This window comes from Copadichromis virginalis, linkage group LG16 (genome assembly GCF_057382275.1).
Source record: "Copadichromis virginalis isolate Kocher_CV1m ecotype Utaka linkage group LG16, C_Virginalis_male_GT1.1, whole genome shotgun sequence".
Lineage (NCBI taxonomy): Eukaryota > Metazoa > Chordata > Actinopteri > Cichliformes > Cichlidae > Copadichromis > Copadichromis virginalis.
The window spans coordinates 17935401-17953337 of record NC_140633.1 but is presented as its reverse complement, the minus strand read 5'-3'; the positions used below and the strand labels follow the sequence as shown (position 1 = coordinate 17953337).

Genomic DNA, 17937 nt, shown 5'->3' with positions numbered 1-17937 from the left:
CGCAGCATATACGGCGTGTCACACACACATATGCGCGGCATATGCAAGGGATAGTCTTCCGAAAGAATTTGTCCTGTATGGCTCGTCAAACACTTTGCTTAGGACGAGCATGCTTGCGAGCCATCCAAATCTTCCTGATCGCAAGCTATCGTGTACATATTTTATTCTGCGAGGAAATGAAACCTGCTTTTATCGCATTTGCAGGGGTTACAGTTGTTAGAATCAGCATACGACATGCTACGCTACCTGTTTAAAACTCTCGCAGTTACAGCTGACTTTTCTTCTTTTTTCCTTTCCTCCAGAGTGCAGACATCATGTGCAAGATCAGCTAAGGCTCATGTTTTTTTCAAGTGCTCAAATTGCATGCAACTTCTTTTTTTTTTCTTTTTTTTTTTGCCCAGCTCTGCATCGCCACGTTCGTACGAGAAGACAGATATTTCCCTTGACAAGATTTTTCCGAACCTAGCGCTTTAAGTGCAGCTTGAATAATGCTGTGTTTGCTGCTAATGGCTGTCCGAGAGGTCATAACTACTCCATTTGAAGGAGGCTGGTTTTCTCCGCAGCCCTGGCAGGTCAAATCAAATGTAATTGTGCAGTGAAAAAGCATTGCCTTGCTTTGTGTTTCCTGTGCTGACAACCTCCAGGTTTAGCATTCAGTTCTCCTGCTGGGAGGAACACAGGTTTGCAAGGACAAAGGCTTCACCTGTCAATATATCACACTGACTGGCCAGCCAAATGTACCTCTGCTCTCCCTCTCTCTTTCCCTCTCTCTACTATCTCTCTACGTCTCTGTCACTCTTTCATTCTTCTGTTGCAGCCTCCTCTACCTCAGACCGTGCCTCACCTATCTATCCATCCGTCTTCCGTCTTCAAACATCTATCTCTCTGTTGCCGGCATCCTTCTGTCCTCTTTCTCGCTCACTCTTTTTGTGTGTCTTTTTTTCCCCCCCGTATCTTCCTCTCCTCCTGCTCACGCTTGCCTTCGTGTGAGTACTCAGCTGAAATGTCCTGAGGGACCCAGTTTCAAACACAGAAACCAGAAACATATGGCACATTTTCAACTCCCAAGGTCAATTACAGCTATTTATCCAGAGATTGCAGCTAAATTTCCCAAGGTTTCTTCTAGATTTACCACAGATTGCAATGTGTGTCTGTCACATTTTAAATCAGGCCAGTTTCCTCTGCTTCCCTCCACTCCCTGCGACTTTCCATCAAATGTTTCAAAGGCTTTCAAGTGAGTTTTAGACATGTTTTATCTCTGGTTATCATGTGCCCCATCTTTTTTGCTTCAGTTTTGTGAGGTCCAAGTGCTGCTTGCAACACAAATCTAATAACATGTAAATTGGAGATAAGCCCAGATCCCTCCAAGTGATATTTTTTACATTCATAGTTTGTCAAGTCAATTCCTGGGCCCCTGTTTTAGCAGCACAACACATGAGGAGTGAGAAAATTAACTGGATAGGTGATTCATCATTGCTAGCACACTGTCAAGGACTCCCTCTGCAGCTATTGAGAACAGGGTGGAGGAGGAGGATGGAGAGGGGAGGAGGGTGGCAGCGGCGGTGGTGGGGGGGACACGTTGTTTTAAATTATGGCATTTCATTCAGAATGCATTGTATTTACAGCGTCCCATTTTTATTTGTGGCTCCTATTATCCACCGAAACAGTTGTGCATGAAATGTTATTTGTGACAGGGGTGACCTGCGAGTGTTTTTCCACACAGTATTTCATAGTCGGGGGGCCTTAACTGTACCTTTACCGTACGGTAAGCACAAGAGGCTGTCACAGCTGCTGTTGGCAGCCTTGCTAGTGCAGAAATATCACCTGGAAACAGAGTACTCCATTCCACCGGCCCCCATCACTCCAACGCCTGTCGCTGTAATTAAGTTGAAGTCAATGATTCTGGAGCGATGGTGAGAAATAAACATGCAAACACGTGCCAGCATTTGCAGCCAGGCACAGAGAGAAATGTTGGGTGGGTGGGTGGGTGGGGGAGTTGGGGGCGCTTTAACACTGGAAGCAGAGGAAACCAGCGGATTTACATCGTGTTCATTGGAATTTACATTTGAGTTTCATTAAGCCACTTTTGATTATATTGATGAAATTAGCCACTTATTAGATCCCCCAAATCCCCCACCTTTTTTTTTTTTTTTTTTTTTTGTGTGAAAATGCCACTATTTATGTGCAGCTCCTGGTGGAAATGTTATTTGACAAGAGGTGCTGTACGGTAGTTTGAGTCTGTCGAACAAAACACGCTGTTTGCTTTTCCCAGAGCATGACAGGTTGTTTCCCCTGCAACAAAGCCATCAAATATTCTCTGTGATCCAACATTGTGTTGGAGGGGAGGCCTGCTGAGTGGGAAGCTGGAGTTTGTTAAAGCAATGATTTATGATTAATGCCAACACTAAATAAGGGACAAAGTGCCTACAGTACAAATCAATTACAAAGCTACAACAGCAGACCTTTCCCCGAGGTCTACTAACGTCTCTAGTTGTTATGGAGATTTTATTGGAGGTGGGTGATGCATGCATATAATGCACGCAATACATCTATATCAACCTGAGCTGGAGCCAACTGTAATGCTTTTGATCTTTGATTAGTTACTTTATTGAGATAAAATGGGACTTTCATGTCGTGCCACTGTATAAGGGAGGGTGCATTTTATATCTCAACCCAGACGCCCACCTCGGAATGCAGACAGGATTGCACCAAACAAAATAAATTACCGCAGGAGTGGCTTCTTAAAAGTAGGCAATTCATTATTTTTATGAAGTCAAATTATAAACAAATTTTAATCCATTAGGCAACCATCCATTCTAATTAATCAACAGGAGTGAACTCCATCTGAAAAAGGAGAAAGGTTGTTTACTCTCTCCACGGACCAGCGGTGCATATTTCACCATCTTCCCCACTCAGGAAGAGAAGGGGGGAGAAGGGGAAAAAAAGATCTCCAAATTACAAACCTAAACTGTGAATCCTAACACTCGACTTTTGGCGGTGAGATGCTTCCAGGGCATTTGCAGATGCTTGAAATAATCTCCAATGTTTTTGCTCAATCTGCTCTGAGGATGGGTGAAATAAATACTTTAAACTAATTAATGTAAGACCAGCTGTTCCCAGCACTTGGCTGGCGTTGGTGAATATTGATGGGAGGGAGAGGCAGGGCTGTTCAGCTCCGCTCGCTGTTTGTTCAAGATTCAGCCTGCCACATAAACAGATATGAATACTGGATGAGAGCAGAGAGGTGCTGTGCACAACACAGCCAGGGTTCCACATTACAAATAAAACTTTTCCCCCCTTTCATTAAATTAACAATTAAACAGCTGGCTTCCTGTGGAGACCTTTTTAGACTTGGATGTGTTTAATAAAGTGTCTCTCTGCAAGATGGTAACACTTAGAAATTCCTGGCTTGATAAAAAGCTCACTGGGCAAAAACATGTGTCAGATCTGATGGGGCAGCAAACGGCACTGTCTGACATACTGTTTTAGTTTGACCAGGCTGTACGTGTTTCTGCCGCTCTGCCTCCTGCTTTCTCTCCCCTCCCTCTAAAGCTCCTCCTTCCTCCTCTGAGGCCCGGTGGAGAGGCTGGACAGCAGATGGCAGGGCCCTACCCTTCTGCCGGTGATGAATGGAGGATGATGTCATCTTAAGTTTGACAGTCACCCATGCGTGCATACATAAAGGAAGCCCAAGCCGCTGGGGTCAAACTGCTGGCCTGCTTCTGATTTTTTGGAGTCCACATGACATCTCTTAAATGGGGGAAGCTGGATTTATGTCCTGGTTGATATTGTTCAACTCCACCATTCAGGCTGAGAGAAGAGGCAAAAAAATATGAAGGAATGTCCAAGGGAGCAATCTGTCCACTATATTTCTGAGTGGAAAGGATAGCTGGGATTGGCTCCTAGAGATCAATACAGGCCCAGCCATTGCTGCTGGTCAACTTGATTCAGGATCAATATGTATTAGCTTACCAACAAAAAAGCTGCTTACATATATGGCCACTTACTTTCAAGTGGAGCAACTTTTAGTAATCATCAATCAGTCTTTGTTGTTACTGTTTTTCTTTGCAGAGGACAACCCAATGTGCACTCCAACAGCAAGAGATAGCTACGAGCGGTTGTCACTGGCTGGACAGACCCTGCCTCCGGGATTCCCTTCACCTTTTCTCTTCCCAGACGGCCTGTCATCAATAGAGACTCTCCTTACCAACATACAGGTATTGTTGCTCACTCGTGTTCTTGTAGTAAACTTTGCGTTGAACCTTTGACCTCAGATATGAGGGCCTCTACGTGGTCAGACTTAAAAAAGCCTGGAAAGGTTTCCAGCTGCACCCTACTAGATCAGCTTTGCGGGATTTATAGTTTTTTTTAAGCCTTACTTACTGTATCTCGTCGCGGGCCTTAGTTGAATTCCACAGTTCACCCTCACTGCCTTTAAGAAAGTTTTTCTGATTGGCTGGCCCTTGCAAACTGAACAGTAGGTGGGTGGAGCTTCGATGTTCACAGCTAGAGCTATGTGCCTGGGACAAGCATATTAAGGATGTGAAATTCTTATAGATTTTTAAAGGTACAGTGCGTAAAATGTCACCACTAGATGTCAGCAGATTGCAGTCAACTGAATATTGTTTTATCCCTCCCAATTCAAGTTCATAATCCTAGCTACAGTGACCGCCGTACCACAGTGTTAGCTTATAACCTGCTGTTGTTGTTTAGCCGGCTTGTTGTCAGGTGTCCGGAGACAGGAGGGTCTCAGGACAGTGATAAGTGCAACAATATTAGGAATAAATAAGCACATTTCACAGTTCAGGAGATGAGGTGAAGAATGATTATGAAGTGAAGATGTGAAGAAGTGAGAACAAATTAAAAAAGAAATGATGCAAATACAAATGTAAAAATGTTAAGTGGTCATATAAAGTTTGAAAGAGCAATTTGTCATCTTTAAATTAAAAGTAACTTATAAAGTGTACTATGTACGTGGCAGGTCTAGCTACAGGCAGAAAGGCGATGTACATAAATAACCTCAAAACATTTCTTATTGTACCTTTAAAGCTCTTCACAAAATCTCTGTCAGTATGTTCTACTGTTTAAGTTTCTCTGCAATATTAAGGCTTCTGATGCTATAAGTCAGTGTTACAGAGTAAGAGCTAATTTCTTTGTCCGAGAAAACTTCATGACACGAAGATTTGAATGGACAGTTTGCAGACCTTAAGCACTATCTGCTCAGAACTCCATTTAAGCTGCAACTCAAACACCCTCAGTCAGAAAGATGAATGTATTTGCCTTCTGTCTGAGTGTAATGATGTGTGTACGCTGCTGCCCTTCTCGTTGCACTTGTACCGTTGGCACCAGAGTCCTGCTTCTCTTTTGGCTCTGCGTGGTAATTAGAAAGGCACAAGTAAACCCACTGCGAGCTCCCAACACTCCTCTAAGTCATCTTTGATAATGATCTTCGCATTGAATATTTATATACAAATCAACAAAATGAAACCAAGCAGAAAATTAAGATAAAGCAACTTAGAATAAATTGGGGTTAGAGGAATCAACAATTAGTACGCTATAGCCCAGTGCATTGGATATAATTGCATGTGGATGGGGACTAATTGTGATGAAAGTGCCACTTCTATACGTGCACGGAACTGTGCAACATGTAATTCAGGACAGTCAGGAGTATATGATGAGTTGCTTGTCATTTTTGTTCGTATTATGAACCCCCGCTGTGCTGTGTAAGTCTGTAAAGTTACAGCAGAGAGAGAATAAGCTGGTGTTGTCCATAGTAATCGTTTACCCTCTACTTAACCAAATTCATCTCAAGTGTTTCCTGTTTTTCTTCTTTTTCTGACAAACTTCCCTTTTCTTAACGTTTGCTTCCTTTAGCTCTAACTTGTTAAAGCTGTCAACAGTTGTATTTCACAGTTTTGACCAAAAGGGGTCAGACATATGCAGCACTCACATCAGTATTCTGTATCTAAAAAAAAACAAAACAAAGAAGAAGAAGAAAGAAAATAACTACCCCACACTCTTGTAGATCTGTACCCAGAGCTGTGGAGCAAAAGGTTGCACTAAAAGGCACCGTCATGGGTAAGAGGCTAGTTCAGGTGACAGTCTGACTGAAAGGAAACGTGTAGAAGCAGTCAGTTTTTGGCCCTGTGTTCTGCTTCAGCGCTGTGGGCAGTACAAAGAGCTGCTGTGACATACTTTCAGTGTGGTTTGCTGTCACTTCATCTTGAAACTCTTAAATAGACCACATCATTCTCTCTCTGCCCCCCCACTCATCCCTTTTTTGCTGTATATCTCGCTGTGTATATATTCATTGGTGTGTGTTTCTGTATGCGTGTGCGTGTGTGCAGGGCCTGCTCAAAGTGGCAATTGACAATGCGCGGGCTCAGGAGAAGCAGGTGCAGCTGGAGAAGACAGAGCTGAAAATGGAGCTGTTCAGAGAGAGGGAGCTCAGGGAGACTCTGGAGAAGCAGCTCGCCATGGAGCAGAAGAACAGAGGTACTGCCTGACGACTGCCTGGCACTGTCAGCCGTGTGTGTGTGTGTGTGTGTGTGTGTAAGAGAGAGTGAGAGCAGGTGGGTGGGCTTGTGCACAACTGTGTACAGTGTTCTCATGTTCAGACTTCACAGGCCTGTGCTCATGTAGATATGATCGCTCCTGAATGTATATAAGCAATTCTCCATGTATGTTTAATGCTTCTGATTAAAGCAGACATAAGCTTCTGTGTGCTTCTGTGGCTGCACATAATGTGATAGCATAGCTCTGGTTTTCCCCCTCTTAGTCTGTTAACATAATTGGAAATACACACTCGATACAGATTTACTCTGTCTCATGTAAAATGCATCACAGTCATATGCTAACTGTATCGTTTATGTTTAATGAGAGAAACTCATGAAAAATATCCCAATAAATTTTTCAATTAGCTTTAATTCCCTCTAGCAGTTTACTAAGTCACAGTGAGTATTTACTCAGAATCTCTTCTTTAAGGAAATATCTTTATATATAATAAAATATTTAGGATTAATTGAGTTTCCCTTTTCCATAATAGTGTGCTACACTGACTAAAAAAAAAAGATTACCATCTTTCTGCTAGAGTATGGTGATAATCACATTTCATTTGAAAATAAGGCACCGCTAATTTGCCCCAGAGCTCATTTTATTTTCCCGCTGTGGTCTTTTCCTCGTCTTAGCCATCATTCAGAAGCGTCTGAAGAAGGAGAAGAAGGCCAAGAGGAAACTCCAAGAAGCTCTGGAGTATGAATCCAAAAGGAGAGAGCAGGCCGAGCAGACCCTGAAGCAGCCCTCGCCCTCTGACAGCATGCGCTCACTCAACGGTCAGACACTCCACAGTGAGACAGTGTTGCTGTACATGACTACTTAAGTGTGGAATTTAGAGGGACAAATAAGGAAAAGAAATCAAATGCTGGAATTCTTCCCGAGGAAAAGTGATAAAACAAAACAAAAATGATCTATTATTTATCCACATCAAATATTTTTTAGTTGCTATCTCATTTCAACTGCAACTTTCCCACAGTCAACTTATACATTTGCTTTCTGTTCTCATTATGTCCTTCTACTACTATTACAGCACCCAGTCATTTCAATTATCATTTAATCTACCTCTTGATTAATTGATTAGTCATTTAACATGTCTAAAATATCCATGGTGACATATCTTTACATGATTACCTTTGTTCTGTCAGAGGCAAAATACATTACGCTGACTATGACACGCGTTTAGAAGGCTGGAACAGACAACATCAGCATTAATTGATGAACAAAATAGTTCCAAATGATTTATTTTGCTCTCTATCTGCAAGCCGATTGGCTGACGTTTTCAGCTCTAACGAGTACTCTACACAGGGATGTATCCCGGTGTAATCACACAGACAAGCACACCTTTCCAGCACCTTTGAGGTACAAGTACATTTCCTCAATTATTGATCACTGTGTTTATCTGACAGCTCTAAGCTGGCAGAAGCCCAGTTCCATTTGTAAAAGAAACGTTCACTTCAATGCGTCAGTCATTAATGCACAAGCTCAGCCGTATCAAAGTGGCATTCTTTTATCATTAGTTCACTGGTCTGCCACTAGCGGTGCGCAGTATGGAGTTATTAAGGCAATTAGAAAAAAAAATCAAAACACGACTGTTCATATTAGGTGCAGGTGTAACGTTGCTTTGCTAGCTTTATTTCATCAAGCCACGCTGGGGTTTTTAGTTTAAAAGATTGTTATTTCAAAGTGTTAAATCAAGGATTTCTTTCTTTCTCTCCCACCCTCCCAAACACTGTTGGTAATTAAAGCGAGAAACGGGACGCATGCGGCTTAGATAGAGATTGACATCTTAGTCTCTTGTTTTGAATGAATGATGCTGTGAAAGTGGCATTGTGATAGGTGGATGTCAGGGATGTTTAACGGCGGTGATCCCTCTCTTCTCTCAGAATCTCTGACCCCTGAGATGGAGAGTGACCGCAGCAGTGGGAGAACAGATGCTGAAAGGACAATACAAGGTACAGGGGCTCAGATGAGACAATAAATCTCCCTCTCTTTCTCTGGCTCTCACTTTTGCTCTCTTCCTCTGTTGTCCCCCCACTCCCTTTCTCTCTCACCCTCCTTTGCACACACACACACACACACACACACACACACACACACACACGCTGCTTCAGTTTATGAACATTAGTGTTTCTGTGCCTGCTGTTCAGACATACAGCTCACCATCTGGGCCACAGCACTAGGTCAAGATCATTGGTTTTCTGTAGAAATAATATTGTTCTTTCTCTTGACTTTTAGTGGGTGTGATGCTTTTAGGGAAAGAGGTAAAACTCGCGTGGGATAGAGCTGGAAAATAGCGAAAAAGCTAAGCTGTAAGGTCGTGGAAAAAAAAAAGACTTTAAAAAAAAGTTGTTTATTTACAACTCAGGCGGCATTAATGAGTCATAAAACCACAAAAAGCAGTGGAATCCCTCCTTTGATAGTCATAAACGGGGCAAATCAATCCATTTTATGAATAAGCCTTGTACATTTTTAATGGTTTGTTTGTTTGTTAGCCTTGGGGGTGCAGTATGTGTTTGGGGAAGGGCGCTCCAGCGATAACCTCTGTAGACTGTCTGCTATCTGTGTTTACCCAGATACAAGACACCTCACAGAGGTTGAATATCCTCATTATTACTCGAACGTAATGCTTTAATACGCCTCAGCTGCATCTGCTCAGAACCGCCCTTATCAGTGGGAGAGGTCCCAATTTATCCAGGAAAATGCTGCACGTAATTTGCTGTGAAAAGTGGGGGAATGTTCAGTTTTGTGAATAAGTTAGGTCCCTTTAACTCTTTAATGTATGATTAGTCTACTTGAACTGATATTTTGTGAAAGGGCAAAAATAAGAGGAAATGTAGCAAGAGAAATAATGACTTCTCCTTAATTAAATGTCATTCAGTCACTGCGGGGATCTGAAACAGTTTGATGCCCCCACCCACCCCACCCGAAAAAAAGAAAGGAAAAAAAAAAAGGGAAATCCATATGTCATCATTTAAAAGATAACTTCCAGATACAGCGCAATTATAGCTCTCTATTTCATACCAAATTAGTATATTTAGCCCCCTTTAATTTCTAATATTTCACACTTTCGTCAAGAGCCTGCCTCTTTGTGATGTAATTGTGTCAGATTCAATGTGTTAAAGCTTTTGCACTTAAAGTGACAGCAGCCATTGTCCTGCTGCGATGTAAAGTCGGGGTCGAAATTATAATTTTTCCTCGTCTAATCCCGGTTCGAAACACCATGATGGGAGCGTAGAGCATATAATTTTTGTGGTCTCTCAATCACTCTGATCATTGCCTCGAAGAGTGGAATGAAGGCGGAAACCGAATAACAGGCTGCACTTTGTGTTTTGTTCAATTAGAGAAGCATTTGTCTGCCACCCATGTCTCCTCTTCTCTACTCTGCAAGCCTCGCCGTATAATTAACCTCAAATGGCAAAAAATGATGTTGATAAATTACACAAGCAGAAGGGGGAAAAAAACAAGCCTATCACTCGCATGAAAGCCGAGAGAAATGTGTGGGTATAGTCTCAACTCCAAACTCAGGGAGGCGAACGGGGAGGGAGAGGGAGCGAGAGAGAGAGGGGTGGAAAAAAAAATAATGAGGGCATAATTTTAGAGAACTAATTATTTCTATTTGTCTTTTGTCACACTTCTCTAATTCTGCGATATTAACACAGTCTGTGTTTATTAATTGCTTTTACAGTGTTTTGAATCGGGTCCAAGAGGGAGCGTGGCTCTTTTCACAGGCAGGCGAGCTACTGGGACTGTACCTCGCCAGTACTGCCTGGCAACGGTGCGCACGCGAATATCTTCCTCCAGTATCTTCTCTGGTTCCCTGCCGCTTCCCCACTCGACGTGTTCGGCAAGTTTACACGACCCTGCGCGCGGAGATAAAGTTCTTTGTTGCAAGATTAAACATCAAAACAGTTAAAGTGAAATTAAAATTAAATGAATGAATGTCACTGAAGCAAAAAAGACTGTAATTAATGGATCCCTTAATTGTCTTCATAAAATATTTGCATGGGCATAATTTGCATAATTTACATGTATTAATTAATCTTTCAAAGGAATTTTATGCTGAGAGAAGCCAAAAATTCCCTTTGTTTTATTTAGCATCTAATGAAATATTTATTCTCTTTAATGAACTTTTCATCTTGATTTGAATATAAAAATACGAAAAGTTTTAACATATTATAATGAGACAGCCTTTCATAAAACAACGTGTCAAAACGTCGCCAGTCTTTCGGGGGTTTTTTTCCCCCCCGTCGCGTGTGTAAAGCAGATGTTTCAACATTTGCGCTAATATCAGCGCCGATTTCAGGAAGTATTTGAATCGGGGAGATTTGTTTGTCGAGTTCCCACCTCCCACTCCCCCCCCCCCCGCTTTCGTGATCATTTCATCTGTCAGGAGCAAAACGCCGCGATGTTTAAGCCCCTCTCGACAGTGTATTAAATGTCATCCTCTATCAAATAATCGCATTCTCTTTGTTTTCATTAACACCCCTATAAATTGCTCCAACTGTGAAGCTGGGCAGGCAGGCAGACAGACTGCGAGGTGATGCTTGATCTGCTGTTGTGGGCTTGTGTGCATGTGTGCGTCGAGTTGTGCATACCTAACCCACACCCCCCCACACACACACTCGCACAAATTCAAACACCCCCACCCCCCTCCATCTTTGGCTTTCTGTTCTTGCTACTGCTGCATTCATGCTGTAATGACTTTTACACAGAACTCAGTGGTTGTTGCTTGAATAGAGGCAGCCAGAGTGCAATGCCTTTGAGACCTACAGCAGTGCTGGGTAATTAGCCTGTGTGTTTGTACACCCCTCATCCTCCCCCCCTCCCCAAACACACAGTACATACACACACACACACACACACACACACACTCATACACACAACAAGCTTTTGTTGTCTCCCCCGTCTGTGCACAATTCATAAAACACAGCCTAAAAGGGAGGGCAGGACTAATTGATAAAATATTGATAATGTAATGAGCATATAGATGATAATAAAGCACCCCAAAAATGTGTGTTAAAATAACAGCAATAGGATGTTTTTAATTAGCGGAGGTGAATGCTGTCTCTTCTGTTTCCAAGACATCGTAATCAGGTGCATCCTCTGCGGCTCGGCGGAATAGTAGTCAAGCGCAGTCTCTGATGTCCTGCACGGCTTGTGTCATGTCCGACAACGCGCGCCGCTAAACGCCTTTGTGCGCGTTTCTCTTTAACATTGAATTATTTAGGCGCACTGCCATGGAGAGGTGTGCTTCTTAAAGGCATTACCGTGGCACTCTCCGGCAGAGGAAATGTGAAGGTAATAAACGTCAAACATGCTCCTGAGCTGTGCCTAACAGATGCTTTTACCAGCTCAGTGTCGGAGCAGCGCTGCTCGCTCAGGCGAACACTCAGACAAGAGTGTTTGCCTGAAATGGACAAAGCTCGTTAGGTTGGAGGTGTCTGGAGATAACGTAGCAATGGAATGTCTGCCATTTCTAATAAACACCATTCCCATGCAGGAAATGTCACTTAGCGAGCACCTTACGTCGTAAGTGCAGGATTATGTTCAACAAGGATATCAGTTTAGATGTGTTAAATATGTGTGATGAGTCTCGTGCGTCATTGTTATAACTGCTTTTACACTGTTGGCATTAAAATATGCATGTACGCTCTGTGTTTATATATCTATGCTGATGTAGCGTGCCACACTTTGTATTGGTGTTTTCCCTCTGATATCACCAAGTTTCTTGTAGTGGTTGGAAGTAATAAAGTAAAAAGTCTGCATGATATTTAATCATATTTGTCATGGCTGCTAACTTAATCTTATCCCCAAATCAGTTTATGAATTCATAGCGGTGCCGCTGAAATTGAAAGACTACAGGGCAACATTTCAAAGTTAGGTTTCATCAACAATCGCATCCTGAGTAGTGCTTTTTACGTCAGCGGGATGTTAGCTGTTGGCTAATCTTTGGCTTCTGTGTGTTCTCTGTTGCAGATGGAAGACTTTTCTTGAAAACCACAGTGATGTACTGATAAGGCCACGAGGAGCTGGAGGAATTTAAAAAAAAAAAAAGAGAGAGCGAGAAAAAAGGGGGCGGGGTGGGGAGAAAGAAAGAAAAGAAAACTCACGAAGACTTTCGAGAGCCCTTATCCAGGCAGATTTAGTAGTGGAAGGAAGTCAAGCTGCTTGTAGGAGTTCAATGGACATGCTGTGTTCACCCCAGTGCTGGACAAGGTTGAGTTTGAATGTAGAATAAGGAGTCTTTTTTTCATCGCAGAGGCCAACTATGAAATAGTTTGACGAAGCAGGTTTTGACACAACAGCTTGGCCAACGTGAAGGATAAACATATATATTGAGCACAGTAAAAATGTACCCATGGTACATGGTTGGTAATAACTCATAAATTCACAGCACTGAAGATTTTTATACTGTATCTCAGCCAGCGAGAAAGCTTCAAAAAAAAAAAAGAAGAAGAAGAAGAAATCCGACTGAAGTTCTGTTTTGTATTTCAAATTGAATTTTGAGAAGCTAACGAGATGAACCTTTGTGTGTGGGCGGGGTGGGAAGGGGGAGGGAGGGGAAACGTGAGTTTATCCATGTGTTCATCAAAAGAAGAAGAAGACGACTGATGTTTGATTTTCATGTTTTCTAAATTAGATGATAATACAATCAAGTTTCCTTTTTACATTTGTTGTACATACGAGATCCGATGATGCTGATAGGAAAAACTCACTCCAGTCGAACCCGAGTGGATTGATAAGGTATGTGTATATAATGTTAAGAGGTATTGTGTATGCAGTAGAACTATTAGGCAAACAATACCGCCATTTATATAAACCTTCAGTTTTTGTTTTGTTTTTTTGTTCTTTTTTTTCCGTTTTGTTTCGTTCTATCTCTGAGCCGTCATCCTTTCCTATAGCTGCCATTTTGGTGAGAAAGCATGCAGGCATGTAAATGTTTGTCCTGGAATTATGATATTTAATAAATCCTATATTGTGCTGAACAAATACTAGGGTTGACTCACTCAAGCCCGGATGATTTTAAAAACATAATTAACAAATGTTTCACTTTCAAAAATGAGGGGTTTTTTTCGTTTTGTTTTTTTTGCTGTCAATACTACTGTAATCTTTGTAACAGAGGTAATATTTCTTGGAATTTACTGTACATTTTTGTCATGAGGCACACTCAGAAATCAGCACCTCTCGATGCGTTTTTTAAAAAAAAAGAAGAAGAAAAAAGATGAATTATTGTCGTGTCAGCTTGAAAAACAATCAGTCATGATGCAACCTTTCAAATCTAAACGCTATTTGATTACATTGCTCTAATCCCTGTTTGACCTATACAAATACACTTTTTTTATTTTAGTTTTTTTTATAGTGTTTCAAGATATCCCGATAAGAAAAGATTCATAATTTTACTGTTACTTTCCCTAAAGACTTTTGGAGTTTTGGTGCTGAAACACCTGTGTATATTCTCAAGACATAAACTGATGTCAGTCCTTTAACTGCAAAACAGTTTAGACCTTTTGCGTTATAATCAGGAGAAGAAGAAGGAGGAGGGAGAGTGTCCCATGTTCACAATGTTTGTTCTTTTTTGTTCTCAATGGAGTGTCTGTTGTCACTGATAACTTATATAACTTCTTGAATCATCTCCTCATTGTATTTCAAATTCAAATAAAGTTAACATGTTGATGATAAACCCAATGTTTGTGACACGGTTCTGTGCCATTGACGTGTTTGAAGCGGTTGCCCCACAATACGCTGATGTAACATTTCCAGATTGCACATTGATATTGCTGAAACATAAACACACAGATCTTTACCACTGCGATACCCAAACATGATTTTATGGAAACATGGGGGCATCTGCTTTCTTTGAGGTCGTATAGTTGTGTTCATTTTAGGGACATTTACAATCAGCCTTCAGACTTTTAACTCTTTTCTATGTATTAAGAATGAATGAACATATTGTTCTTTGCTTTTTAAAGCAGTAAAAAAATGTGTATAATCAGATGATGGGAATAACTTCTGTACAATTTCCTTTCTTTTCACTGACTCCAGATGCAAGTGCGAGTGTGCCCTTTGACTTGTGTGTGTGTGTGTGTTTAATGCATAGGCTGATCTTAGATAAAAGACGCAAATGAGGGTGTGACCAAGCTCACTGTAAATAAATTACTTCATGTGTACTTCCGTGTGTATGATGCTAATTCACAATATATTGCCCTAAAATGATAAACAAAAACACTCCCTTTAACCAGCCCTGCACGATGAATGGCCATGCTTCGTAATATCCGCATTAAAAAGCACTTGGGGTCTCGCTGAGCTGTTGAGAAATCATAAAGCTGTTATAGTCGTGCTGCCTTTTTGTTTTGTGAGTGTGATATTGGCAACGTTTCGGCAGCATAATATGTTTTCCTTGTGTGCATGCTTTCTGACGCAGTCGTGTCCACAGTGGAATAATTTCCTTTGCACACTTAAAGTACTAGCTGAGGTAAGCACAAATTCATTAAAAGTTTTTGAAAGCTGTCAAATCGTGAGGCTGCGACGCAGGTTTTAGTCATTAGTCACAATCGGTTACTCATTTGATCATTTTTCACAAGAAAATTAGAGGAAATACAGGTTCCTGTAATTATTTAACAGAAGCACTTCACCTGTATTGCCATTATAGCTCACCTGGTTGAGTAGGTGATCCATATGCTGAAGCATCGCAGATGCCTGCGAGGCTTGAGTCTGCACTGGGCTGTTTTCTGCATGCCATCCTCCGCTTGCTGTTTCCTGTCTGCTCTCCACTGTCCTTAAAAATAAATATAAAAATAAACCTAATGACCATGCACTTGCAAGGAGAAACAAAGTAGCTGCGCATACACAAACACACACACACACACACAGTGTACACTCCTACTGTACTAAAAGGGGACCGTTGTTTTACACAGCTCATGAGTGGACCACTTTTTTTTAAGGAAACAAAAACAAAATTGAAAATATTATTTAAATGCCCTTTTTATATAATATAACAGAAAATACATAGGTCTTAGTCACAACAGATTATTTATTTACGGATAGGGAAATACAGGTTCCTGTAATTCTTTATTTAAAGTGTTTCACCTGAGTTGCTGCCATAGCTCACCTGGTAACCATATATTGAAAGACTGCAGGGGTGTAGGTTTGAATCTGTCCTGTCCTGTCATCTGTTCCATTTTGAAACACACACACATACACACAAGTACATGCCTACAATACCAAAAGGGAACCGTGGTCATAAGTGGACCACTCTTTTTTGATGTTTTGTTGTTGTTGTTTTTTTTTTTTTGGGGGGGGGGGGGGGGGGGGATTTTGAAGGAACAAATATAAAATGGAAAGCATTAAATAAGGGACTTGTTTAATTAAAAATACCAAGAGGAAGGCAGCAACCCTGGATAATATTTCTTTTTTTTATGTGGAGCTGGATGTCCTGACACATTCTGCACTACATTTAGTTTTTAGTTGTACGAACAAAAATTCCATGGGACTTTTGTTCGGAATAAAAACAATTAATAGTTAGATGCTTGTACAAGCTTTTCTTGATTTATTGCTTTTGTTTTTGATTCACAACACCTATCCACAGGGATTATTTTCAAGTAACTGTAACAGGTACAGCTCTTAAAGCACATAAAAAATATAAAATCGACATTGAAAGACAAATTTCTCTAGTAAGCAATTCTGAGTGAAATGTGTTGACACAGCATGCTTGGCCCATTCCCATTTTGCATGCTTTTTAAAGCATGGCCATAACACAGCCACAGAGATGAATAATTGACTGATTGCTGCATAATTCAGTGCTGCATTGTAAAAATTCAAGGCCTAAAATATTTCAAGCTTTTCTTCTTTTTATTAAAAATGAGGTTAAAGTTTCAATCAACCTTGAAAGAACAATATGACACACAGTGGGCAATCAATCATGAAACCATGCTTCTCGTGGAGTTCAGACTCACACTGGCTGTCAACGCTCCACTCAGTAAAAACTTAAGTTCACTATCGTTTGAAAGAAACTTGCATAACGTCCACTTGATCCATCAAATGACTCCAAGGTTCCTTCTTTGCGCTGCAGTGAAAGATTCACTCTGCTCACCTCCAGTGAGCTTCTGAGATGTGGGCTGTTCTCAGCTATTACTCAGATATTCTGTTTATTTCTCTATCTGATGCATTTTCCTGCACTTGCATGTGAGAGAAAAGGCCCCGCAGCTACATGTTTCATATCACTGCACATTTTGTAATAAATTCAATTCAGTACAAATATGACCATGAGGCACAAAGACTTTAAATACCAAATGTGCATTATAGATGTGCTGTTGCCTTTTTTTCTTTTTTTTGCTTCAACGTAGTGCGGAAAGCACACTGCTGATTGCATATTCAAAGCACAGAAAGCCTTGTGAGCTGTGTGTTTTACTTACTTGGCTCAATGTGTCGATGCGCTCATGAAGACATCATGAACACATGATTATTCTTGCATGATCCTTTTGGTTCATCCAATGTCACAATGCGACTTGGTTGATGTTTTGTGCTTGCATGGTTAGCTTAAGATCGGCAACAGATTTTTTTGCACTTAAAGGATGAAAAGTTTCACAAGTGAGAAATGAAGCTTTATTTATGCTTCAACGTCGTGTCAACTACATAGTTAACCCCAACTAATTCCTCGCTCATCATCCCAGCCAGGCGATGACCATTTAGTGAAGGCAGTAATATTGCATGTCTCTTGATAACTCAGTGGTGACCTGGAGTCTGTGGAGAGGCATTAGGAAGGTGCAGGCTGATCATCTGAAAGATGGGACTAATGTCACCTAATCAGATAGACCATTATGCATTAGTGAAACTACAAAACAGTTTTATCTGACAAGGGCCAGGCCACATTACCTAAATTAACATTTTGCAAGCATGAACATGGAAGACGACAGAAGCGAGAGGAGGGCTGTAGGACGGCGGCCTGTGCTTAGACATTCGGCAGTAATTATTAATTTATGATTGTCTCTGGTCTTAATGAAAATGAAAGCCAGGAAAGAGAACAGGGAGGGATAATGTGGCGTGAAATTGAGTTTCATTTGTACAGGGGCCACCTTTTAACTCTGCGCTTCTTAGGCGGAAATGAAGCCGAGCTCTTCCCCCCCTCTCTCTAGTGAATGCATTTCAGATTTTTTTTTTTTAACTATGTTTCTATCATGCCTTCCTTTGAGTCTTCAGTCAAAGCGTGCTCATATCCTCTCATCCTTTTGTGATATTTGGGGCCAACGCGGCCTTTAACATCTCCATTACTCTCATAAGGCCTTTTCAAAATGACACAAGGCTCTTTGATGTCTGATAACTATGTCAACAAGTTTGTTGAATGGAAATGTCTCTACACAGCACCACCTTAATGTCAGTGAGGTG

General features: G+C 41.2%; 1 protein-coding gene across 1 annotated transcript in view; it reads left to right on the top strand.

Annotated features, from left to right (window-relative positions):
• dachd (dachshund d) overlaps positions 1–14236 on the top strand; it is a 93138-nt gene extending 78902 nt beyond the window's left edge. The window contains exons 7-11 of the mRNA XM_085435670.1: positions 4072–4217; positions 6348–6495; positions 7188–7331; positions 8439–8507; positions 12532–14236. Coding sequence (XP_085291796.1) covers positions 4072–4217; positions 6348–6495; positions 7188–7331; positions 8439–8507; positions 12532–12569 — 545 coding nt within the window. The 3' untranslated portion in view covers positions 12570–14236. The remainder of the gene's footprint in view (positions 1–4071; positions 4218–6347; positions 6496–7187; positions 7332–8438; positions 8508–12531) is intronic.
• The last annotated feature ends 3701 nt before the right edge of the window (positions 14237–17937 follow it).